Source organism: Micromesistius poutassou (assembly GCF_964030765.1).
Source record: "Micromesistius poutassou genome assembly, chromosome: 8".
NCBI lineage: Eukaryota > Metazoa > Chordata > Actinopteri > Gadiformes > Gadidae > Micromesistius > Micromesistius poutassou.
In genome coordinates, this window is record NC_140278.1 from 18,032,198 (window position 1) to 18,058,726 (window position 26,529).

General features: G+C 46.7%; 3 protein-coding genes across 3 annotated transcripts; all 3 read left to right on the forward strand.

Annotated features, from left to right (window-relative positions):
• Positions 1-160: 160 nt before the first annotated feature.
• tmc4 (transmembrane channel-like 4) lies at positions 161-5,745 on the forward strand. The gene is made up of 16 exons (XM_084471208.1): positions 161-329; positions 516-714; positions 1,069-1,217; positions 1,523-1,678; positions 1,985-2,070; positions 2,335-2,480; positions 2,722-2,869; positions 3,010-3,168; positions 3,278-3,435; positions 3,754-3,877; positions 4,052-4,149; positions 4,237-4,420; positions 4,692-4,822; positions 4,969-5,124; positions 5,231-5,309; positions 5,462-5,745. Exons 1-16 carry the CDS (start codon positions 290-292, stop codon positions 5,531-5,533), a joined length of 2,085 nt encoding a protein of 694 aa, XP_084327334.1. The 5' UTR covers positions 161-289; the 3' UTR covers positions 5,534-5,745.
• Positions 5,746-5,817: 72 nt separating this feature from the next.
• Positions 5,818-8,643, forward strand: leng1 (leukocyte receptor cluster (LRC) member 1). The gene is made up of 5 exons (XM_084471209.1): positions 5,818-5,940; positions 6,173-6,340; positions 6,611-6,850; positions 7,136-7,452; positions 8,026-8,643. Exons 2-5 carry the CDS (start codon positions 6,209-6,211, stop codon positions 8,255-8,257), a joined length of 921 nt encoding a protein of 306 aa, XP_084327335.1. The 5' UTR covers positions 5,818-5,940; positions 6,173-6,208; the 3' UTR covers positions 8,258-8,643.
• Positions 8,644-9,264: 621 nt separating this feature from the next.
• lmtk3 (lemur tyrosine kinase 3) lies at positions 9,265-25,785 on the forward strand (the record flags this gene model as incomplete). The annotated part of the gene is made up of 17 exons (XM_084471058.1): positions 9,265-9,349; positions 11,611-11,744; positions 12,366-12,513; positions 12,817-12,890; positions 13,506-13,624; positions 14,607-14,694; positions 16,001-16,149; positions 16,257-16,341; positions 16,529-16,650; positions 17,076-17,225; positions 17,398-22,414; positions 22,832-23,701; positions 23,852-24,021; positions 24,116-24,246; positions 24,392-24,717; positions 24,805-24,886; positions 25,649-25,785. The coding sequence occupies 17 exons, from the start codon at positions 9,265-9,267 to the stop codon at positions 25,783-25,785; spliced, it is 7,887 nt and encodes a 2,628-aa protein (XP_084327184.1).
• Positions 25,786-26,529: the final 744 nt, after the last annotated feature.

Below are 26,529 nucleotides of genomic sequence, written 5' to 3' on the forward strand. Positions count from 1 at the left end.
TGGGGATGTTGAGCATCAGTGTACATAGTTGTACAGCAATGTTTCAAATTGACTTGGGGATAAAGGGTTAACTGCACAAGGAAGTACCTGTGTGGTCAATAACCAAGGGCTGAAGTCCATGAACAAAAGGAGAGAGGGGGAGAGACATTACCGGAATCACACTGTTTCCTTTTTCCAATCAAGATCATATGAATTCTGTTGAGCTTGAGTTGATGCTGGATTAAATGTGGCTACGCTTCAAATCTTTAAAAAAAAAAAGTCCAACCTGACAGTATTGTGTCTGTAGGAAATGAACAGCCAGCTCCAGAGACAAGGCTCTGCTACAGCAGGTAAGCTGGTGCGGTGTGCTCACCTGTACGACCACACAGTCCTCCACCAATTAGTGACAACAACTCTGTTAAACACAACTGCAGATCCGTTGTGACTGTTTTAACCTTCATCCTACTGAAGGATCTTAATAATACACACCATAACATTTACATAGTCATCGTAAATAGATTCCTTCTGCCTCCCAGTCCAGGGAACTGGTTACACCAGCGACCAGGGCTCTCCACGCTTGCGACGGGTTCCCTCTTCACGGTCCGACCAGAATGCCCCTCAGTTTAACTGGCGCCCGGCCTCCGCGGCCCAGGAGGATGCAGGGCCGGAGGCTGCTGTGCCCCCTAAAGACCTGCGAACGCTCCCCATGCCCATGGCCCTGAAAAGAGCCATCAGGTAGGCCCCCTGATCGGTCTCATGGTTTCCCTGTTTACAAATCTTGGGATTAAACACGATTATGATTACAATTGTGACGATGGTTATGTGTGGATATTGTTGTTGTTGTTGTTGTTGTTGTTTTTATGGTTATTTTATTAACAAACAGGTTAATATTCTTACCGTGTCCATCTCACTGACACTGGCTCTATCTCTTTTCCATTTGCCCTCATGTTGTACTAACATGTCATATATGTTTACATGCAATATCATCAACAGCTGTAAGAGTTGAATCTATGCTATGAACGTTTTAACAACAATGGCAGTATTTCATGATCTGTATCTTTTAGAAAATGTGTGACACATCTGTTACAGTCAGGTCCAGCAGATGCAGGTCCCAGTGTTGTCCAGTTTCCAGTCCTGGAAGAGGAGCAAAGCCAAATCGCTGAGTCGGGCCCGCAAGAGTATCGGAGGATTCCTGCACTATATCACACTCTGGAGGAGGGCCCTGAACCAGATAGGAGGTGTGTGTGTGTGTGTGTGTGTGTGTGTGAGTGTGTGTGTGTGTGTGTGTGTGTGTGTGTGTGTGTGTGTGTGTGTGTGTGTGTGTGTGTGTGTGTGTGTGTGTGTGTGTGTGTGTGTGTGTGTGTGTGTGTGTGTGTGTGTGTGTGTGTGTCCACCCTTAATATAAATGCATGAGTGTGAATAAACATACATCTAAACATTAATTAATACCCCTGATAAACTAAAACTAAACCCTATTTTGAATATATTGGTCATTGTTTACCTTCTCTAAGCATATCCATTTCCTTCATTGATGGAACTGCAGGGAACTTTGGAGATGGTGTCCAGTCTTACTTCCTCTTCCTGCGATTCTTGGTGGTCCTCAACTTCCTGTCCTCCATGCTGATCGCTGGATTTGTCCTCATCCCCAGCATTGTGTTCAGATCTGTTGTGTCAGATTCTGTGAACATGACAGATAATGGTCTGTACAGACTCTGGTCTCCTTGCATGAATAATCTTACTGAGGCACTCTTCTGGGCTCTATGACATGCAGTTTAACAATCAATGTATTTATTTACCGATGCTTTATCTTACTTCTTATTCTTGAAAAAAGTACCACATTATTGGATTGTGGTACTAGTTATTTCAAGACTTTGCTGTGAATACTGACATGACACTAATAACCTTTTTTATATATATTTTTTTTATATATATACAAATAGATGAAGGAGGTTATTTCTGAGAAGGTAAGAGCAGGGTTTCTGAGGCTCTTATGTTGTGCTGACAGGCCCAGAAGAATGCAGACAGTATGACCATAACCCAGACCCTCTTGTGAGATACTTCAGCTACTTCCTGGACATACTTTCTGGAACCGTGAGAAATACAAACACACCCACATCCATGTCCTTCTGTGGATACGAACATGGAAGGAGATTAGATAAGATGGATTCGTTTTTCCTCTTGTTGGCCTACATTTGATTCTGTAATAATTAACATTTGTCTGGGAAATGTACCCGCTTTAACTTTGCATACACTGTATCCTCGTTCCCATCATTAAGTTTGAAATACAAATATTAGATTACTTTCATCTTGATAATTGTCATGTTAGACAAACTGTGTGCGTCCTTGTTCCTGTAGGGCTTCATGGAGTACACCTACCTGTTCTATGGATTCTACCACAACACCATGGTGGCAGCAAGTGACTTCTCCTACAACATCCCACTGGCTTACCTCTTCACTGCTGTCTTTTACTTCGCCTTTTGTCTCATCTGCATCATTGCGCGGTAAGTTCCAGCGATGACACACCTTTAGATCCACCAAATTGTTAATTTAGATGTTGAGGCAGGTGTGTGTGTGTGTGTGTGTGTGTGTGTGTGTGTGTGTGTGTGTGTGTGTGTGTGTGTGTGTGTGTGTGTGTGTGTGTGTGTGTGTGTGTGTGTGTGTTACAGCCCAATGCCATTAGTAGAGAACGACCAGTCAACCAGATAACCTGTATTCGCCATCACTAACTACTGGCTTGCACAGCATGGGGACTGCTGTTCGTGTTGCTGTGGCAACAGGAGGCGGCGCCACCGGCAGTTACAGTAGGATTGTGTTCACTGGCTGGGACTTTGGTTCCCTCGGTAACAGGCCTACGAAACTGAAACAGAAAAACCTCCACTACCAGCTTCAGGTTAGGGGCTATGCTATTTCTTTGGCCTCAAATATGTTTGTTTATATGATTTCTGCTCCATGCCCAATAAAGTTATTGTCCCCAGAAATCTGAACAATACTTTTCCGTCTCTGTCTCTCTGTCTCTCTGTCTGGACCTAGGTGGACCTTGAAGAGGAGAGGATAAAGAATGAGGCTGCCTCTCTGACCTTGGGTCAAAAAGTATTGCTGTACTCGTTGCGTATTTTTATGTCTCTCGTTGCTTTCGGCCTGATTATCGCAGCCTTCTTCGGCATTTACCAAGCCACCGTCTTTAGCCAGGTCGGTGCTGGGTGGTTCTACTTCCGTTTGTTTGTCATCCACATATTAAGTTTATCTTTGGCTCATCATATGATGGTCTGTTTCATTTTGTATGTTTCCTCCCTGGCAGAGCAAAGTGAACGAGACAGGACTGCTAGGGCTGTTCTATGAGTACCTGCCCTCCATCGTCATCACGGTGGGGAACTTTGTGGTTCCCGTGCTCTGCGACCAGATAGCCTTGCTGGAGCGGTATAACCCCAGCATCACCGTCATTGTGGCCTTGCTAAGGTTTGTACATGTTGTGAATTTACCGTGTTATGTATGTATGTATGTATGTATGCATGCGTTCATGTATGTTTGTGTTATGTATGTAGACTGTGTGTGTTTATGTATGAGGGTACGTATGAGAGAGCAATAGAGGGAGGGACAGTGTTTTTGAGTGGTTGTTGAACAACTTAAATTATGTAGATGTTAAAAAAAACACATGCATTTCTGGGCCCAAAATCAATAGCAAACAATTCAGTTGATAAACTTTTCCAAAAAAAAAATTCTATTACTCAGGAAAAAGTTTATTTGTTGAGCTCTCTCCCTCTCTCCCTTCCATAGGTCAGTTTTTCTGAGAATGGTCAGTCTGGGTGTCCTCTTGTTCACACTGTGGAGACAGATAACCTGTTTTGAAGGGGTTTTTGAGGGATGTGCATTATGCCACTACAACTACAAGAGCTACCCAGTAAGTATGTTACTTGGGTCATGCATGCATAGTGTCAATTCATCCTTTCACTTTGCTGCTTTGTGTATGACACAAATTGAAGGTGCATTTGGAAACTCTAGCTCAATGATTGGTATTATTTTGTACTCTGTGCCTGACTATATGAAGTGACGTGACATATAATTCCTTATGTAGTGTTGGGAGACCCGAGTGGGACAGGAGATGTACAAACTCACCCTGTTTGACCTGCTCATCACCCTTGCAATGCTTGTGCTGGTGGAGTTTCCACGCAGGTAAAATGGTCAAAATGAACAGTGTGAGAAGTAAGGATGACTTGATGCAACCTTCATTCTGATGGGTCCGTGGTTTTTGTGTTCCAGGATGGTGGTTGACAGCTCATCCAATAAGCTGGTTCAGTTCGTGGGCCGCCAGGAGTTTCTGGTCCCAGCCAATGTCCTGGGACTGGTGTACGGACAGACGGTGGTGTGGACAGGGGCTCTGTTTTGCCCTCTGCTGCCGCTCATTAACACTTTGAAGTTTGTGATTATCTTCTACTCTAAGAAGGTAAACACGTTGATATACATACACAAAATTGAGGCAAAAAAATATAATGTCTAGTGTTGAAATAAAAGAGTAAATGTTGGCCCGATTTAATGACCCAAACGCCGTTGTGTAAATACAATGTGCTACAAATACACCTCTCTCAGATTTCGGTGTCAAAATAATGTACTTCCTTCTTCCAAATATTAAATATTGTAATTTAATTGTATATTATGGATTCAAAATTGTTTTGTCTCTGTGTTTCACATCATCACCTGGGGATTGGCCCCGCCAGATAACGCTGTTCTCCAACTGCCGCCCGGCCGCCAAGACGTTTCGCTCCACCAAGTCCAAGGTGTTCTTCCTGCTGGTGCTGCTGTTTGGCTGGAGCCTCGCGCTGGTGGCCCTGATCTATAGCATTGCCAAGTGAGTAGCTCGCTAACTGTGTATAAACGGGACGGTATTACACTACCGACAATGGATGCTTTTCCTATGTGAGTAAATCCATCCTGTCCAAGCTTTCCCACTCAGAGGACTGAGTGAGTATGATTGTGTTTTCGTGTCCCACTCAGGATCCACCCTTCGATGAGCTGTGGGCCCTTCCGCTCTCTCTCCTCAATGTGGACAATAGTTCCCAATTCGTTCAATAGCCTCTCACAGACGACACAAGGCTTCCTCTACTATATCGGCTCACAGCGCTTCTCCATTCCCTTGTTTCTTTTCTTTAGGTGAGTGATATGTTATATAGTTAGGTATAAAGTAATGTAAAAAAATGTATGTATTAACATTAATTAATTAATGTATGTATTAACAGAGCTATTATCTTGCCAACAGTGTGGTGATGTGCTATTTCATAGCCTTAGCCGCTGTTTATGGGAAAAGTGTGAACTTGCTCAAAAATCAGCTTAAACTGGTACGTATGTGTGGTCGCATACTTCAACTGCTGCTGTGGGTGAGGCCTTGCTATGTTGTTTTGAACTTTTTGTCTATGAGTGAGTGAGTTAGTGTGTTGCAGCTTTGCCGCTTGCAGCTTTTCTAATGACGTGTTTGGTCTCTGGTCAACAGGAGGCCCGCGACAAGCAGTTCCTGGTGAAACAGATAGAAGAGTTCAGTCGAACGCTTGGAGTTGCAAGATAATTCACAATATAAAATTGCCAACCAGCACCTGCACTAAGAACACTTTCTCTTAACTCTTTGGCATGTCTGTAATTTATATAAATATATATAGAATTCATCTTGTATCAGTGCATGTCAATTTTTTTGAACGAACATATATCCAGAAATTAAATATTTGTCATGCATGATAGAAATTAAACATGAAATAAACCGCGTTATCTTGACACCCTCTGGTGCTGACATGTGGAAATGCATCGTTCTGTTCTTTTCTTTTTGTTTACTTCCGGTTTGTGTCGTTGGCGAGAAGCTACTGTAGTTAGCAAGCCAAATGTTTATATATGGTTTAGGTTTGGCTATGTTGTAGCCAAAATATACTTGGTAGTATTTCCTCTTTATTTGTAAGATAACTGGGTTGGAAAGATAACTGGGTGAGTTCATGATGAGCGTCGGATACGTTTTTAGCTTGGCTACCAGAATAAGCTTTTATTATTTGTAACCAATGTACAAATGACCAAGACACTTATTGTTGTCCTTCGGTTCGTTAGCGCAACAGACAGCTGATTTGATAACTTCCTCGACTTTATCTGTAAACGCTGAAGAATTGATTGAAGAGGACGATATATTGCGATCTATTGTGTTCATTCATATGGTTACTGGTAGACCAGTAAGTCTGTCTAGCTGCTTTGAGTTGGCAACATGAACATCCTTCCCAAGAAGAGCTGGCATGTCCGTAACAAGGACAACATCGAGCGCGTGCGGAAGGACGAGGCCCAGGCAGCAGAAGAGGAGCTCGAGGCCACGCGTCGCGTGGAGCGCGCCGAGCGAGAGGTGACCCATCTGAAGTAGTATGAAATTATGAACTAGGTCAACCACTTATAAATATACAAATATTATGCAAAATAATGAATTGACTCTTTTAAAATCCCTTGTATGCATGGCTACAACTTTAGTTAGTGCTGCCTTTTTTCTGTAATACATCAAACAGATTGTCCTATAGGCCTACATATATATTTGTTTCCTATAAATATAGGTTTTTCAATGCTCATCTCAATGTGTATCCTTAGAGTCTCATGCTCTATTTTTCTCTATTCCACACAGGCACGCACAGAGTTTCTGAGGAATAAATCCCGCGCTGCCCTCCAACTGCAACATGGAGGGAAGACTGAGGAACTGAGTGGACCAGGAAGGAAAGATGAGGGAACGAGTGGACGAGGAATCAAAGTTCAGGAAACCAGTGGACCAAGTGGAATCCTGGAACATCTCAACTTGTTCCCCCTGGAAGAGTCTTCTGAGAAGAAGGGGAATGAAGAGTATCTCAAAGAGAAGAAAGATGAGAAGGTAACTTATGAAGGCTTATAATTATCATATTATATTAAATTAATCAACTAAACAGGAGCACATCAGGGGTAGTTTCCATCTCTCTGAACTAGAGAACATTTTCCCAGCAATTCCATTTCAGGATTTCATAATTTAAAAAGTCTTCCCCGTTGATTTTCCTGTGGTTTCATCAACACAAACAGTCTCTCAAAGTTCTCAATCAAATATAGATTGGGAACCGTCCATATTGGAGCCGTTGGAAATGAATGAAACGTTTATTTTTTTGGAATGTCTCTCTCCTTTCAGGAGAAACAGGAGCGAGCCATCGGGCTCCTGGTGTCCCTGGGCCCTCAGCCCGGCACTGAGGTGACCCCGTGGTACATGAAGACCGAGAAGGAGAAGGAGGAGGAGAAGGAGAAACGGAAGAAGAATCCCAAAGAGCCCGAGAAGGGGATGAGGAAAGGAATCACAGAGGAGGAGAAGGAGAAGCGTGACCGCAGGCTGAAGGACATGCTGGACCCCATGAAGGACATGAGGAAAGCGCTGGCTATCAAAGACCGCAAAGAACCCAAGAGCAAGAGGAGGGAGAAGAGGCCCAGAGCAGAGACGAGCAGCGGGCCGAGGTGAGGAAGGCGTCAGTGTAGAAGACAGGGTTCCGGCTTTGTACACCACCATGTGCTACTTTGCAACATAATATGTTCTTAACATGTATAGCAGGGGTGGGGGGCGGGATAAAGTGGGGATTAACAGATGCAATGAACATGAACATTTAGAGGTTAGGGGTCAGACTCTCTGAGAGTGTCTTCATTTGGATACTCTCACGTTTGTTATTCAATTTTTTCCTCCTTTTCTTGTAACGTGTTGATCACATCTCAGCAGCTCAGTGTGACGCACCACTGTGAGGGTTACCTGTGGTGTGTGTGTCGTGTATCTGTGTGTACTAGTATATCCGTGTGTATTCATGTGTGTGTACTAGTATATCTGTGTGTGTACTAGTTTATCAGTGTGTATTCATGTGTGTGTACTAGTATATCCGTGTGTATTCACGTGTGTACTAGTGTATCCGTGTGCATTCATATGTGTGTACTAGTATATCTGTGTGCATTCTCATGTGTGAAGTGTACTAGTATATCCGTGTGTACTCATGTATGTGTGTGTGTGTGTGTGTGTGTGTGTGCGTGTGCGTGCGTCCGCAGCTCCATGGAGAAGCTGCGTGCGGAGCGGCTCCAGAGGGAGGCCGAGGAGCGCCGGCGGGCCCAGGCCCTCATCGACCAGAGGAACGGCAAGGTGGCGGACAAGGAGCCGGGCAGGGGGCCGGCGGCCGAGGAGCGGGAGAGGCCCTACAACAGCGCCTACTTCCCAGAGCTGGCGCGAAAACGCCAACGCAAGGACCGGGACAGCTGGCGAGACGACATCCTCAAGTCGTGAAGAGACGTCCTGCTTCATAAGGACTCTGGAGCTGTCGGAGAGCGATAGATTGGCCGACGGTGCACTGGGATGTGTGCTGTGCACTGGGATGTGTGCTGTGCACTGGGATGTGAGATGTGAACCGGGATGTGTGCTGTGAATGAAAGGTCGGATATAAAACTGGATTGTTATTCGAGGTTTGTTTGAAACGGTGTTGATACGTGTGTAAAAGGTGAATAATATGTCACCCAACTCAAAAGTCAGACTGTTCTTACCATATAGACACGTTGGTCTTTCTATGGAATTATACATCCGATTTTGATGTGTTTTTTTTCATGATTCTTATTTCTGATTTAATTCAAAGAAACCTTATCAGAATGTATAGTGTTTAATAAACCTTCAATGAGTCAATATAGGCGTGTAAATAAGGACATTCAATTAATATATTGCTATACGAAAAACAAATTCTCAACATTTTGTCTTTATATGATATATAAATATTATCGTTCTGCTTGTTTATTCGTATTTATAAATATAAAACGTTGCATTGGATATTAAACCTGACGGAGAATTGGTTTCAAGACACGCGCCAACCCGATTTCTCCTCCACACACGCGGACCATGATAAAGCATGTTGACGCTGACGTAGGCTGGTGGTGGATACCGGAGCCAGACCTCCACACAGCGAGCGGAGAAAACAACACATAGACAAACACAGGATGGATAACCTCGCCGAAGGTTTTCGGGGAATTTCATTAGACTCTCGAGACGCGTAGCTCGGTCTGACGGAAGGCACAATAAAGCGCCTCTCACACCGTGTTTAATTGCGGATTAGGACGGCGAGGGGGGGATCAAACAGAGGAGGAGGAGAGGGGGGTAGGACGGAGAGCACAACAAGGAGACGCTCTTTATTATTAGGGGGGGAAGAGGCGATAGACCGGAGACGGTAGGCTACCAGACGGTGGCGGCGGGTAACGGGAGAGGACCCAAAGCATCGCTCGAATGGTGATGCCGAGGACGAAGCGACGATGCGACGACACTGCTGGGTGATAGCGCTAGCGGGGATGATGTACTTCAACCCGGAGCGAGCGCTCGGAGCCCCGCAGAGAGAAGGTGAGTGGTGTCGGTGGAAGAATGCGATCATTCCGGTGATGCTAGAGAAAGAGCCGAGGTGGGAGGTAGTCTGTTATGAAAAAGGCCTAGACGAGAGAGCCTCAGCCAGCATGGGAGAAACGCTGTGCTGACGATCGCGAATGAATATTGCACTATATCATAGAATGAGTGACTCGATACACTGAAGACATGTTAAAGCGACCTTTATTTATTTTTTTGATATTAGCCCGATATGGCTCCATTGCTATATTGCAATCGTATTCGGCCCTCTTAGGTCACACCAATGGCATTTAAATGACATAAATGCATAGAAAGCTGAATGGCTGCACAGGGCAATATGTTATGTTATTGGGGGATGTATACGGACACCAGACAAATTTAACAACGATAAGTCGTCGCAGCGTTTTTCGAATAAAAAGGTGGCTTGTGGTCCATTATTTGGCAGTGGTGTGTGCTCTGTTTCCCTAATCTGTGCAGTCATTGCATTGTGTTGGTATTGTTTTGATGAGAGCTGTGTGCATCGGAGCTATTGTAATAGGCCCCGTTATGTCCTTATTTGTATGCAGTCTGTCTGGACATCTGTCTCGGCCAAGATGAAAGGAAAATAAATGCCTAGGAACTGTGCATCAGTCTTACGGCCACCAGCACTAGCTGTGGCGGGCTACTGGTGGATAGAATATAAATACACACACAGGGGGTGATACAATTTCATAGCTCGCGGGCGTTTTTTTGTTTTGTTATTGCGGTGCATGTTTAAAAAATAATATAATCAGTTATTCTAAATGAGAAATTTAACAAATGCATTTATTGGTTAATAACAAGTATTACACTGACATTATTCACGTCTTAAAAAAAGAAAGAAGCAGAACCAGGTGTATACATGTTTCCCACTCGCCTAGGCCTTTGTAGGCTACAACAATGATCCAATTCTGAGGTTGTTTTTATCGAATATTTAGAGAGCTCTGCTAAGAACTGAGACATAGTGTTGACATAAGTGTTGCCAATCATATTCAGGCTTGTACATTGATCTTGTTTAAGACAGACATAAATTAAAGGCTTTTGTTTACGAGTGAACATGAGCTTGATCTATTTCCCACGGTGTCGACAACAGACTCAGGTGTGCGTGTGCGGTGTGTGTGTGTGTGTGTGTGTGTGTGTGTGTGTGTGTGTGTGTGTGTGTGTGTGTGTGTGTGTGTGTGTGTGTGTGTGTGTGTGTGTGTGTGTGTGTGTACCATGACCTTGCTTGTAGACTATCTCAAATGTTGTTCTGCGTTGTATAGCAGTAATCTTTTTCTGCTAAAAAATACAAGCTGAAGTTAGCATCGTGCCTGGACCTGGGTAAATTGGATCTACCCAACAATGTCAAGGCATAACTTTGGTGATCAAAAGAAAATATAATTTATGACATTTTAAAACATATATGTTTTTTATTATATACTTATTATATACAAGCAATACGAAAAACAAGGTAAACCAGTAAAGGGGTTTTAACCACCCTGCCCTGCCCCTTCTTTCTTACAGATGGTTCGCTTCTTACAGTCAGCCAAGTTGAGGTACAAATATCAATGACCCGAAACCTTCCCCCTCTCACCTCAGTATAGTCCACCCTCCCAAATTGAGTAATGCTTTCCAGTATTCCAAACCCCCCTTTCCCCCTGATAAGCAATCCTCTAACCCAGGCGACAGCTCCAACCACCTTCCCTGCTTTCTCAACCGTCTCTCCTCAACAGAATGCCCTTTCTGATACTCCCCCCCTCCTCTTTTTCTTTTTTATCCTATAATTGGAATGATATATGCTCCCAGTTTCAACCTCAATATATCTTCAATTTAAGTGTTTTTTCCCTTCTTTTTCTTTCATGGCTCCAGTCAATACATTAACTCTGAAACTGAAAGATATATATTTTTCTCTTCTTCCTGCTTTCCCAAACCTCCCCTCTACCAATGTAACGTAAACATTGGGGTGGTGGGGGGGGGTGGTACTCCACTGTGTACTCCAACCCCGCCTCTATGGAAGCGCTTCAATGTTTTTTCTGTGTTAATCACAAACCTCCGTAACCTGATGCGTTACTTTTTCTTTTTTCTTTGTGTTCTAATTCAATTACGTCTCTCCTTCCCCTCCTCACTGAGTCATACCAAGAGGCGATCTACGGCAGTAAATCTCTCCCTCTCTCCTTCCCTCTCCCTCTCTCTCTCTCTCTCTCTCTCTCTCTCTCTCTCCTTCCTCTATGTCTCTCTCGGTGCGCTTCTCCTACTCCCTTCAGTCTCTCAATCCAGGGCCTCCTTCCTCTCCCCTCCGCCCTACGTGGTCATCCTCATCTCCTGCTCCGGGCTGGTCTCCTTCGTCCTACTGCTCCTCACCTGTCTGTGCTGCAAGAAAGGAGGAGTGGGATTCAATGTAAGTCTCCAACATGTAAGAGACTTCCTCACCTGGTCCTGCTGTATGTGTACGTGTGCACACTGATGCATGTTCAGTAGAGCGTTCAGTACAGCGCTGTGTGGTGTGTGTGTGTATGTGTGTGTGTGTGTGTGAGTGGATGTGTGTAGTTAGAGGGGGATTGGGATGTAATTGTGTTTGATACGGAGAGACAGACAAGGGATAACAGGGACTTTGCATGACTGGGTTGTTTTTGGGGTTCATTGGGCAGGAAGAGTCAATAATCTACGGTCGTTCTTCTGATCTAGCGTCACCCTCCCGCTGACTGAGATTTGGATTTGATTTGATTTATTTCTGGATCAAGACACTAAAAACAGTAATCCAAAGGATGACACGCAAAAGTAAAATACTTATTTCCAGCATGGTCCTGCTGTGACCAGGATGCTGTGGTATCTCACCAACCTCATTATCTCAAAAACAACCACGTTCTTCTGTTTATTTGTTTTGCCTTCTTCTCCTCTTCTTCATGATTCTTAAATCATGATCAATCCAAAATATGTATTGTTTATCATCATGGGTGTGAAGAAACGAACATTGTCTTCACGGTTTCCCTGGTTTGTGTGCGGCTTGTGTCCGGAGCAGGAGTTTGACAATGCGGACGGGGAGGAGTGCTCGGCGGGCTCCAGCCCCGTCCAGGAGGACAGCCTGTCCTCGTGCCCCTCCCTCCCTGAGGTGTACACCCTGCCGGTCAGGGACCGAGCCGCCTGCCCGGCCCTGCAGGATGGAGCAGGTGGGAGGAGGGTTCTTATACTCGGCTGTGTGACCCCTGGGGTGTAGTGGTTTTTATGTTTAAAAGAATATTGAAATAAGTGGTTAAATGAAATAGAAAAAAGTGTGTGCATTTTATTTTCTGATTTCATGAGATTTTTTTTTTAGATATAACGTGTCAGTAATTCAAGTCAAACTTCTGAATTGAATATGGTGTATTTCTGTTCCTTTAGAAGATATGATGTTTACCAGACCATGACTTGAAAAACAATGCTGTACCATTGCTCTGTCTCACCTCTCTTTGTTTTTTGCTTTTCTTCAACAGATTCCAAATCTCAGTGCTTCAAGAGGCACACCCTGAATTATCTGCAGGAGATTGGAAATGGCTGGTTTGGAAAGGTTAGTTCATCTTAAGTCACTCCTAGGGCAGTGTTGCTGTGGTTAGTATTACTGCGTTACATAGCGGGGACCCTGTCTGTGCCTCAGGTAAGGCCCCAGACTAGAAGTATGTCCCCGGGCCAGTTCTTATATAATGATAAATTATATTTAAACTTTAGAGGGTTGACTGTTCTCAAGATGACTAATCTGAGCCTGCTTTTTATTTTTTGCCAAAATGGGAAATTGGTGAAATATTGTATTATTACACTCTCTTTTGGGATCTCTCTAGAGACCGAAATCTACAAATAGTTATTGTTGTTGCTCGGGCTTCGGTGTTTCGATTGAGCAAGATTCCTGACCGCTCTCTGCTCATCAATATTGTGTATCTGAATGAGGTGGTTTGGATAAAAGCATATGCTCAATGTAATTCATAAACATATTTCCTCTCTCATATGTGGACTCTTATCTTATGTTTATGTTCAGTAGTTTATCAGAAGCAGTCTTTAGGAAGTATATAAGAAGCAGGAGTGTAGTATCTTGCTCCAGGCCTACACATAGATAGACCATGGACACTTGTGGTGTCCACTGGCCTAGTGTCAGGGGTCCTTGGTCTCATCAGTGGTGCTGTGTCTCTAGGTGATCCTGTCCGAGGTGCTGTGTGACTGCAGCTCCTCCCAGGCCATCGTGAAGGAGCTGAGGGTCAGCGCCAGCCCTCTGGAGCAGAGGAAGTTCCTGGCTGAGTCAGAGCCGTACAGGTGAGAGCCGTCCTACCCAGAGACGTAACCCGGTCATGTGCTCTGATAGGCCTAGCAGTATGTTCTGAAAACAAAGACAAAAAAAAAACGATTCAGATTTCACTGACTGTAACGCAGATGTTTTACTCATTGTAATTATTGGGTGTAGTGATTTTTCATCTTAATTCGCCCTTCAATTATTTCTCCTTATCTGTACAGATGAACATGTATGACATGTGATATATAGCGCTGTCCTCCATTTCCTCCTGATTTCTCTTTGTGTGGATCAGCAGGTGTATACAAAACCTAATCCTGCTAATGAAACCTGTCGGTGGATTTTGGGCTGACCTATTTTGCATGCTTCACAGAACATTTGAAAAGATGTCTGCTTTTAACACCCGTACGCACGCACACATGTGCATGAACATTCACACACACACACACACACACACACACACACACACACACACACACACACACACACACACACACACACACACACACACACACACACACACACACACACACACACACACACAGATGTACAGGCCCACTACCACTCATACACATGTGATTAATATACCCTCTCTCATTCTCCATCTTTTCTCTCATATATTAAGCTGTCTTTTTTTAGCCTCTTCTGCTAACTCACTTGCTGAGGCACAAAGGCACACTTGAACTGCCAGCTGAGAATCTATAATCTCCATTTCTAAATAAATATATATATATATATACATACACACACATATATTTATAGATGTATTTTTATGTAGGTATCCTAAAGATTCACACTTTGATGGGCCTTTCAGGAAACCCTAAACATTATTGTCAATGATATATGAAGCTCTTAAACTATGGTAGTACTAATAAGTAATGACCCCTATCCACTTCTCACTCTTTTGGTATCATCATCCTCGTTCCCACCCACCAGACAGAAGGTGATCCCTCACTCTACTAACACAGGTTCTCCCCCTCTCTCTCCTGCTCTGCCCTCCTCTCTCAGGAGCCTGCAGCACCCCAACATCCTGCAGTGTCTGGGCCAGTGCAGCGAGAGCGTCCCCTACCTCCTGGTCATGGAGTTCTGTCAGCTGGTAAGAGAGAGAAACCATAGGATATCCCATAATATGATCATCAAATGGAGCTCAATATCACACAATAATAGTCAAGACTTCATCGTCATCTTTGACAACATGCAGCTGCGCTTGCATCAAATGAGGTCTGTGTGGTGCTGCTGATGTAGACTACAGGTCTATTAGTCAATTCACCTGTTGTGCTTTATAGCATTTGAAATCCTCTTGTTTCCATTGTGCAGGATGAGTTTGTTTTTCCATCTGCTCAGCTTGGTTAGATGGTGACTGATAAAGAACAGGATGCTGTCTGACTCTCCCAGACTAAGAGAGAACCTAAACCAGCACAGTATAACAACAGGGATAGGTGGTGCAAACAACATGGACTTTCTTGAAGGTTATTCACAGCAGGATTAGCTGATCAGCAAGCTTTCATCTTTGTACGACCACTACTACTACTATTACTTCCTGTCCATTCTACTATTCCAAGTGCCAAATGTAATTATTAAAGGTTTGTTTCATTCTATCAGGGATAAACCACATGGGTCTATAGGAGATTTGGTAGAGGCTTTTATTCGAAACACTACGGTATTGTCTCAAGTTACCGTGAGTGCAAGTATTTAGCATGCATTTCCCTAGACTGGATACCCCCAGCCCGTTCTGCCGGCGATTTGAATTCGCCCTGCAGCAGGGTCTGGAGAGGAGCAATACATTTCTTCCTGCTTCCGATCCGCTTTTATGGGAGCCAATCACCAAGCTGGCTTTTCCCCCTGGCTCGCTATTGGCTGGTTTTTCCCTGTTGTCACAATGACGACAGGGAAGCGACGGCAAGCAGCCAATTGCGTACAGAGTCATTTGAACTAGGCCCATTGATCACGCCTCTTGTGCTGAAGAAAATGACAGCAGCCTCCCCAGACCAACGTGCAATCTACGATTGAGCTTGGTCTAGCAATAGCCAGGCTAGCATTTCCCCAGTGGGAATTAAACCCCTAACCCTGGCAGGGTTAATGCTCTACAAAATAAGCTAGACAGGACCCAGTATGTACTCATTTATAAACCACAGTGAGCATAAGTTATCCCACCACAGTGTCCCCAGTTTTTTTATGGGCTTCCTTGCCTCGGCTGCCAACTAATTTATCAGTTCTCCTACGGCCTCAGAGGACATTGAGGGCCAAACTCCCACTAAAAGGACCCTTCTTGTTGGAGACATGGCATGCGCATGGCATCCACTCAGAGAGGGTGTGAGTCTGCAGGAAGGCCTGCCAGGTGCCTTCTAGTCGGTGTGTGTGAGGTGGAGGTCACTCAGCTGCTGTTCTGCTCTCATCTCTAGGGGGACCTGAAGCGATACTTGCGGGCCCAGAGAAAGTCAGATGGCATGACCCCTGACCTCCTTACCCGGGACCTCTTGACCCTTCAGCGAATGGCCTTCGAGATCACCTCCGGCTTGCTGCACCTTCATGAAAGCAACTACATCCACAGGTAGCTGTAGACACCTGCCCATTCCACGTATAGGGTTTTTCCACGTAGGGTGATGTGTTTTGCGGTTCATCCTGTACTTTGGCTTATTTCTGTGTCCTCCTCTCTAGTGATCTGGCTCTGAGGAATTGTCTGCTGACCTCCGACCTCACAGTTAGAATAGGAGACTATGGCCTGTCACACAACCACTACAAGGTATGTGTGTGTGTTTGGTCCCTACCAAGAGGGAACTGACGAAGTTGGGTTTGTTTTGGTAGTAGTGTAGAGGTGTACATTTCAGACACAAAGAAAAACACATATTCAGCTATACTGCTTCCATAACAAAAAATGACCAATGCATACACTGTATATGAATAATTGCTGAATATCTATTGTTTTGCAGGATGACTATTACCTGACCCCAGACAAGCTGTGGATCCCTTTGCGCTGGATTGCCCCTGAACTGCTGGAGGAATATAGAGGATCTCTCATTGTTACCGATCAAACCAAGACCAGCAATGTGTGGTAGGTTTTAGAAGGACCGTGGTTCCCAGGAACTACTTTGAATCATACAAACACACACTATTGCTTCTCTAAAACCGTCAGGATTTAAAATACAATAGGGAAAATATTGTTAAAAAGAAAACGTGAAAAGGGTTATTGCTTGAAGTACCCGTCTTTTAATAATTCAGATAGAAAATATAGATAGCGAAAGAGAAAAAGAGAAATACGATAAATCTTTCACTGCAAAATTGTGCACAGGATAGCCTTTTCTGAAAATATATTTAAAGCACTGCCGAATCAGTTTGTGGGTATAATCGGCCAAGACATTGTACTGAGTGGGAACAGCCTACATACTTCTAAATCAGGATACACTATGCGCATGAACTGAGGGGGTGTATGAAAACTTGTCTCTTGTTTCATGTCTCATCTCTCTCTTTCTGGTGCAGGTCCCTGGGAGTGGTGATCTGGGAGCTGTTTGAGTTTGGCTCCCAGCCTCATAGACACCTCAGTGATGAAGAGGTGCTCACCTTTGTCATCAGGGAGAGGCAGATCACCCTGGCCCAGCCCAGGCTCAAACTGTCCCATGCAGACTACTGGTCAGTATTACTTCACACACCACGATTGACACATTGATTGAAAAGACAAGGCTTGATTGTATTTTAATGCGATAACGCAAATCAATAATTAATGATCATTTTGAATGATGCCCCCAGCCGTGTGATGAATTAATCCCTGTCTTCTGCCTTGTTTCTCTTCCTCCTCTGCCAGGTATGAGATCATGCAGTCCTGCTGGCTACCTCCATCTCAGCGTCCCTCCGTAGCAGAAGTATTTCTCCTCCTCTCCTCCCTCCTGGCAGCTGAGCGAGGGATCGCCAGGGGCAGTGTTGGCGAGGAAGACGAAGAGGACGAGGAGTACAACGAGGGCAGCGGCAGAGGGAGGAGAGGGGAGAGCGACGAGTCCTTCGAGAGACGCTGGGACTCCCTCCGTCCGCCCGCCTTTCAGAACGCCACCAACGAGCGGCAGAGAGACAGAGAGTACAGCAGAGAGAGGGACAGAGACAACTCCTACCCTCTGCTGGACCCCGTGGGGAACTGCATCACGCCGTCCTCCTCGGAGCTGGACGACATTCTCACAGTCACCGAAACCAGCAAGGGCTTGAACTTTGAGTACTTCTGGGAGAAGGCCCACGCGCGACGGGGCTACAAACCTCTCCCTCCTCCCCAGTCCATCCCGACGTTGAACCACACCCACAGGCAGTCCCTGGACACTCCCACCGTCGTCCCGGTGATCAGTGCCCGCAGCCCCTCCCTGGCCAGTGAATACTACATCAGATTAGAGGAACACACTCCCCAGGATAAGTCGCCCACTCTGAAGGGGAAACCGCAAGCGCCCTACGGCTCTGACTCCATGTGCCCCGGAGACATGGAGCTGATGGAGATCCGCAGCGGCATGCTGGGCAAGGAGCGAGTGCCGTACTCCTCTGACGGTAGAACGCTGGGCCGGAGCGTCCAGACGGTCCGCTCCAGCGAGGTTCAGCTCCAGGTGACCAACACGGGAGTGGCCGAGTTCCGCGACACGTCGTGCCGGGTGACCGACTTCTCCGTGGTGGACCTCGGCGATGACGAGGAGGAGGATGGGAAGCGGGGTGGCGAAGGGAACAAGTACTCGTCCAGTAGTTCCCAAGCCCCGGTTCTTCCTCCGAAGCCGCGCTCTATGTCCATGTCTTCAGCCGGCCACCTGCACTCCCGCCCTCTCCCCGCCCCTCCGCTGGGATACCACAGAGGGCTTCCTCATTACACCCTCGGTGGACGCGTGGAGACGGACCCCCATCACATGGGCAGCTGCCCACCGTCCGCCTTTGACCACCTGGGACTCCATCGCTCGCGCCAAGCGCTACCCCCGTCGCCGTCCCTCTCCCCCTCCCTGCCCCCGTCAAGCCATCCCATTTACTCCGCGGCTCCGATGTGTCCCCCCCCTCTGCCTCCCCACAGCAAGCCCGTGAGAGGGTACCCCAGTTACAACATGGCAGACACTTACTCGCGATACAGCCGCCCACACGTCCACACTCAAAGAGACCCGCTATCCTGTGAAGAAGCCGACCGGGAGGAAGGTGTGGGGCGCGCATCGTCGTTGCGCCACTCCAAGGAGCATTCCCATTCCCGTAAAAAAGACTTTGACTCCCCCGTGCGGAGGGTGAACCCCTTGCGGCCGGTCTACCGCAACTTACCTCGCGCCCAAATCCCGAGCGAGGGGCGTTCGTCCTCCTCGAGTCCGACCTACTCGGACGAGGACGACTCCCCCTTCACGTCCCCCGTGAGAACGAGCGCCACCGTCGGCCACTCCAGCCTGTCCGAGGACACGGACCCGGCCACAGCGGAGCTCTTCTCCCGGGGGATGAGGCGGACCCAGTCCCGCCTGGCCACTCTCCTGCCCACCATTTGGAAGGAGGACGCCGACCTGCAGGCGGAGAGCGTGGCCGCCGCCCGGAAGTCGCCCCTGCATCTGTTCCTGACGGAGATCACCACCTCGACAGAGTCTGCCGAGGCAAAGGAAGACACAGGGGGAGAAGAGAAGCAGGAGAAGAAGGGGGAGGAGAGGTGGGGGAATTATATTTTTCCAAACCGAGGGATGCGTCGATCGCAGTCCCTGGTCACGGAGCTGGGCTCGGCCGAACGCTCGTGGGGGACCAACAGACACGGCGACAGGACGGGCCCAGAGGGGAAGTGTACGGTCACCAAGGAGTCTTTCCAAAGGGAACTCTTTCTGACAGAAATTGACACACAGAACATAGACCCAGACACAGAGGAAGAGTTAGAACAAGACCCGGTGAAATACCTCCATCCGGCGTCCCGGTTGCGGCCCTACGTCTGCGCCCCTGGCCTCCCCTCCTACAGTGAGGCTGAAGAGGCCTACTCCAAGGGGATACGGAGGTCCCGCTCGCTCCTGGCCGAGATGACCACTGGGGGGCAGCGGTCAGAGCTCCAGGACCCTGAGACGGAGCCCCGGAAGATGGAGATGACCAGGGAAGAGTTCATGAAGGAGATCCATTCCGCCGAAACCTTCTTGACGGAAATCATTTCTCGACAAAAAGTAACAACAGAAAAGAAGGACGAGGAGTCGGCGTACTCTCCAACCCCAATGTCCCCTGAATACGAATCCATATGCATCGACCCCGACTCCTCCCAGACCATCCGCTTTCAATCGGAGAGCTCAGTACGAGCGTCAAACAAGGGAAGGGATGAGACACAAAAGGAGGCCATCTACGCTCAAGTGACCAAACGGGCTAAGAAGAGCGAGATTAAGGTTACAAAAAGACCTGAGATCCCAATCCTTCACATAGGCCCAAATACGCAGCCTGGAACACAGACAGACCCAGAATCACATGACCCAGAGACAGGTGGGGCCACTGTTGCTTCTTTGTCAGATACAGAACATCTATGCCAACAAGGTGGGCTCTTGTTTTCAGAGAAAATGCCCAAAAACGGCTTATTGTTCAGCCAACCGTGTGATAAAGAGGAAAACGAGTGTTCAGAACGGCCGGCTTTACCCGCCAGAGGTGAACAGAGACATGGAGAGATGTCAGCACCATCTCACAATGAGCCCACTGGACTGCAGTGTGAACACAAAACACCCTTTTCACATGAGACTGACAACCAAGGTGAAAGGACTGTTTTCATAAATACTGGTGATATTCTAAAGGATGATCCACCAACCAGCAGTGCTGTCCTGAAAAGCAACAGTTTGCAAAGTAATGAATCTGATGTGACAATATGCCAAACAGAAGAAGAACCTGCCACTCAGTCCAATCTAGCTAAGATTCTTGCATCTGGAAACAATCTTGAAAGCTATCTGACGACTGACCGGACTGAGGAGAGTAGTACAGCTGAACTCCAATCTGCTCCAACCACGCCAGAATGGGATCAATCCTCAGATTTCTCTCTTATGACCGCCAGTGACTCGGTCCTGTCCCCAATGACCTCCAGCTCGGCCGACTGCCTCACCCCCAGCGACTCTTGGCTAGGGGGAGGCGGAAGCGGAGGGTGGAGAGCTCTGGGAAGTGAAACGCCTCATCGAGATTCGGCCTATTTCTCCGACAGCGAGTGGGAGGGGGAGGGCCTGAGTCGGAGGGTCGCTGAAGGACTGGGGGCCTCGAGGCCTGGCAGCGGGCGAGGGGGAGATCGGGGGACGCTGACAGGAATAGAGGAGAAGACCGAGGAAGAGGGAGAGACAGGAGGAAAGAGTCCCCTTAAACAGAGTGCTGCGGCTTCAGATAGGAAATCTGAAACGTCGGAGAATGAGAGGGATCCTTACCAGAATGCTCCTGAAAATGATGTGTCCTGTATGGATCATGAAAAGAATATTCATAATAGCAGGCTAGAGTTTGCCCAGAGCGATGAATCTGGCATATTCAAGAACGAGTGCAGAGAGACAAATTTGAAGGGCTTCAGCAATCTAACAATGCAGTCAAATTATTCCCAGTCCAAGGGTAGCGTTGAATTCATTGCTAAGATGTTCTCCAACTTGGAGGATGAGCCTGGGCTCTCATATGGGGACACAGCTCAGGTAGATAAGCATTACACGGATGGCGTTGTGTCTCACATGCAGATAACCGATTGCAAACATCAGGATTCTACAAAGGAGGACTTGCATCCCAAGAACATCACAGAGACAAATACTTTGGATGAGATTAGCTCTGGCAGTCAGTCAAAGGACAGTATGTCAACATCTGACAACCAAAAAGGTGCAAGAATTACTCATGCAGATATTGATTCTCCTGCACACAATTCCCCCTGTTCTGGAAACAGCAGTGAGGAATCCATGACGGCATCTCATTTTGAGAAGCATGAATCTCGCCTGTCAAGGTTCTATGGCATTCAAACCAGCAACACCCCACTTGAAGATGACTCCTCCACACCATTGGGTGCCAGCGATGAGAAGTGTGGAGAGGATGCAATCAGCCCTAGAGCGGGAACCTTTTGGCCCGAGGGGGGTGAGGAAGAAGCGGAGGACCATGAAGAGAGCCCTGGGCTGGAGCTCCAGAACACAGATGCTAATGAGCTAGGCCTGAGGAACCTGTGCTATTCAGCCAATGGGGAGGGCTCCATGGACGGAGCCAAGACAGAGACAGAGAACCAGCTGGCTGCCGGGGAGCTGAGTAACGCCAAAAGGGAGAAGTCCCCCCAGAGGGCTGAAGTGAAGCAAGATCAGAAAGCAGTTGTTACTGTTAAAGACACGACTAAAGAGTCCCCCGAAGGCCTGGAGCAGAAGAGGAAAGAGCTGTGGAACACTCTGGACGAGGAGGAGGGGAGGACATGCAGAGCGGTTATCACCGGAGAGCTCGACTGTCACCGCTTCACTCAAAGCGACCTGCACCTGTGGCCCGCGGAGAACGACCAATGGGCATCTCCGGAGAATAGGAGACAGGATGTGGAGCTGAGGTCAGAGTTCCTCTCTGGGTTTGGTGGGAAGGCCTGGGAGGTTGGAGAGCGGCTCGTGGTTGGAAGAGAGTTCTGGGAGACGGAGGAGAATGATGAACTGGCTGGAAGTGAACCTCACCCAGCTGCCCTGGAGGGCGTTGAGGAACAGCCTTGTAATGCGGAGAGACAGGGGCTGATCGACAAGCTGGAACTTCACGATGCAATAGTCAGCGACTGTCATCAGGCCGATCAGGTTTTGAACATACAGCAAGATGAAAATATTGAAAGTCTAGAGGAAATTGATGATTCGAGCATAGATGCGATCACAGTGATCGAAGTGGAGAATCTGGAAATCCCAGAGCAAGAGGTATTGGAAGATGCTCTAAACGAAACCACACCAGCAGTCGATACGTTGAAGAACAGTGAAGAGCAGCTAGCGTTTTCAGAAGAAGAGAATCAGAATTTTAACAGGTGGCCTTCAATTGAACAGTCAGATAAAGTTATTGAAAAAGACGAATGCTCTTATTCAGAGAACCATTCCACTGACACATTGGATAATGTTGTTACTTCTATTTTTGTTTCTGAGGCTCCACCTATTGTCATTTCAAGTCTGGAAAATGTTGAACCAGAAATCGACACTATCAGTGACATCAGTCCAGAGCTTGAAGACTTTGACATTGAAAAGAAAATTATAATAACGTTAGATGGTGGGAAAGATTCAAATGGTGTATCCTTTGAACAAGAGCCTTTGCCCACGACCAGTGATGTTGCTTTGCCTGTGCAGGCAGTCACAGAGCCTTCTTATTCCCAGGTGGACAATTTCAGTTCTTTGGATTTTCCAAGTCCTCCGCCAAGTATAGATCTAGATGTGCAAGAGGATAAATTGGAGAGTTTAGATGACTCATTTCCTAGTCCGCCACCGTCTCTCATTGAGGGAGAAGAGCTGATTAGTCACATGAATCTGGAGGACTTTATTGCCAGCACGGACACAAAGAAATGCAATGCCCTGTCTGGCATTGCAGGTGACTCTCCGATAGAGCCTCCTGCTGATGCACCTGCTCCAACTCAAAGCAAAGGCATCTCGGCTAACCTGAATCTCTCACCTGTAATAATTACAATAGAAAGTGAAAGTGGAGTCACAACTGATTTAGGAAGCCATGATGAAGATAATAACCAATTGCAGAACACATCGACCTCCTCCATGTCTCCACCACAACAGAAAAAACACCAACAACAACCACAACATTCCCTCAATTCCCTCCCAGAGCTGCTCATCTCTGAGTGGAGGGATTTGGACGAGGAGCCTCTGGAGGACTTTGAGAAGCTGGAGCAACTGTGCCGCATATCTGGTGATGAGGAAGAATTCCTGGGGAACCTGGAGCTCCTGGAGTCTCTGAAGCAGGAGGTTGTCTGTGCTGAGGGCCACCACGAAGAGGAGACCAGGGCCCACGGGGCCACAGAGGAACCGGACTCAGAGAGCGTGGCGGAGCCTGCAGCGTGTGTGGACCAGGAGGGTCGGGCGAAGCTGACCCCTCAGGAGGAGAGATCTAACACACACAGCCCAGAACCAGGCTTCTCCTCAGGTCCCCCCCCTGATGTCAAGGACCAGGGTTCTCTCTCCAAGATGCCCACCAAGAACGGCCTCATGATGCAGGTGAGGACAGGACACCACAGAGGTTTCAAAGTGTTGCACGGTTGTATTGCGTTGTTTATATGATCCTTATTCTTCTTCTACCTCATCTATTATTCTGAGAGTGGAATGCAGTAAACCATTGGTTTATTTGAACATTCTCTCTTCCTACAGGTTTGCGAGGAAAGGTTACAGTTCTCCTTGAGTGAGAATGTCCAAACCAATGTGCTGTGGGGGTCCACTATGGAAGAGACTGTGACACTGCGACCATGGGGGGCCCAAAACAAAGATGGCACTGTGGATTCAGTCAAAATGGAAGTGGAAGACAAAAATACAGAGCGCAGGTAAAATATATAAATCTGTTTCGAAATAAAGGAAAAGAAAACCTCACCCATATTAAAAGTTTAACCTATTTTCATTCCTCCCTGTGCTCTGAAGCCAAGAGGAGCAGGCGGTGGCCCCAGGCCCGGGTCCCACCAGCGACTCTGCTCTGACGGCTGAATCGCTGCCTGTGATCGAACAGCACAAGGCCACATCCGTACCACCTCTAGGAAACCAGGCAATGAAAGGTACCTTCATGTTAGATTCCCATTTGGGTTTTCATTAGTATGGTTATTGTTGTATGTAAAGCTGAAGGTTAATGTACCAGCAGATTTACAGATTTTCCGATGTTTCAGCTGTAGATGCCGACAGTTTTTCTTTTTTCTCTCACAGCCAAGCTCGCTCGCCTCTCTCTTGCTCTCCCACCCCTGACTCTCACCCTTCCCTCCGGGAAGGGCGGATTTGGGGAGGGAGGCCTCAGTAGTCGGCTGGGGCGGGGGAGGAGGGGTCTCTCCCCAGGGAGCGACCCAGAAGAGGAGGAGGAGGAGCAGGAGGATGAAAGCTCCAGAAGGGTGATCGTCATCACGGAGACAGACGTGGACAAACGTGTGGGCCTGAGGAGTCTGCTGAAGTCCCCCAAGGAGCCCATGGACAAGGAGAAATACAGAGGGAGGAACGTCTCCTTTTTCGATGATGTCACGGTCTATCTATTCGATCAGGTAGTTTGAATTTCATTCAATACTCTAATGGACTGTTCAAGGCAGAAGATAGACATGACCTGACTCTTTGTTGTTATTGGGCAACAGGAAACTCCAACGAATGAGTTGAGCAGCTCCACTCCCAGTCCAACTCCAGCTTCTGGTAAAAGCACCAAGTTTGATCTATATGGTATGTATTATAGAAGAAACATGTGCCATAATGAGGAGATGATGGTTTTGGATTAAAAAAAGTAATATGAGTAATTTAACATGGTAAGCCTTTTAAATTTTGAGTCTTTAGTCAAGGCCTGAATCCTCAAAAGCTGACAGCTTCGAAATAACCTGGCACTGAAGTCAACCTGCACTCTCCCAGAATTTACAGTCACATTGGATCATCCGTTATCATCCTCTCGTTCTCTCTTAGAGAGCGAGAGAGAGAGAGTGAGAGAGAGAGAGAGATGCTTGTATGTGTGGGTGAGCGTAGAAGAGTCTTCACTCACCCACACATACATGCACAACTCGCAAGCATTTTCTCTTGGTTTTGTCACCCAGACAGCGTTAAGAGGTGGGCACTAACACGTTATACTTTCTCTGTTACTTGTTTGGAAAGCTTGAAGTGGCAATCCTGAAGATCTCCAAAGATTTGAATTGAAGGTGTTATTCGGATGTTTTATGTTTATATATTTTTTTACTTCATACAATCAAACATGAAGTCTTACTTTTATTGATTTGGTCATCAAAGTTGTGTTTGATCGCATACAACCACCAGTAACTCAGTACATGAGTAATCCTTTCTTTCTGACTTTCTTACTCCTACTCAAATCATTATTTTGAAGTCTTCTTCTTCTAATGATAACGTCATTATCATTCTAAAGTAACAAGGCTTTCACCTCAGAACAGCTTTTCGGCTCCGCTCCGCAGCTTCGCTAACCTCTACATGTCTCACCATCAGGATCCAGCGCCAGGAGCAAAGAATCCAAAAGAAAGGACGAGCTGCCAGTCAAGGCGAGGTCGCCGGTCGGGGCCAACCCAGTGATGGCGTCTCGCTTTACAGTCAGTCCCGCCAACGACCCCCACATGGTGGGATAAACCTCCAGAGCTGAACCCCCCCCCCCCCCCCCCTGAGACTGGCCAGCCAAACTACCCTACCCCACAGCCATTTTCTCAGAGGCTATTTTTTTATTGAATAGGCAATGGAAAGAAAAAAAAATAAAGACTCCCGTTCTAGACGCTGACCACATTCTAGATTTTACCAGCTGCAGGATTTTGTATGACTAGGGTCGGTGAGCTCCTCCCTGCCACTGTTTTCTGGAGTTTAGTCCTAGTCTTTGGCTGATGAAGGTCTGATAAGAGGCGAAGGCGTTGGTCCTGGAAGAAGGGGAGCCTGGAGCTTTGTAAAATCTCAAAACAGATTTGACGGCTATGCAATGGGAGTCTTACTGTGTACCAGCTTACCTGCTCCTTTTCTGCTTCATTTCGCTGTATTTTACCCCCCAGATGTGCAGGTTAAGCAATTTCTTGAGTCATCTTATCTGTCTATTTAAATGCTTGGACTCAATTTTTCTCTTTATAAAAAAATAAGATTTTTAATTGCAGTCAGTCAGTTATTCTTGTAGCCAGCAGTTGGGTAAATCATGTTTGACTCCTTTATTCAAAGGATACTCACTTAAACATTTGTACAAATATCATTACAAGTGTATGAAATATCAGTTTAGAGCTCTCTTAAGTTTAGATGTATTCTTAAGCTGCACGGAAAAAATAATATTTTTTTTCTTTTAAATTACAATTCGAAAAGGTATGTATATTACTTATTTATTATTTTTATGTACTTGG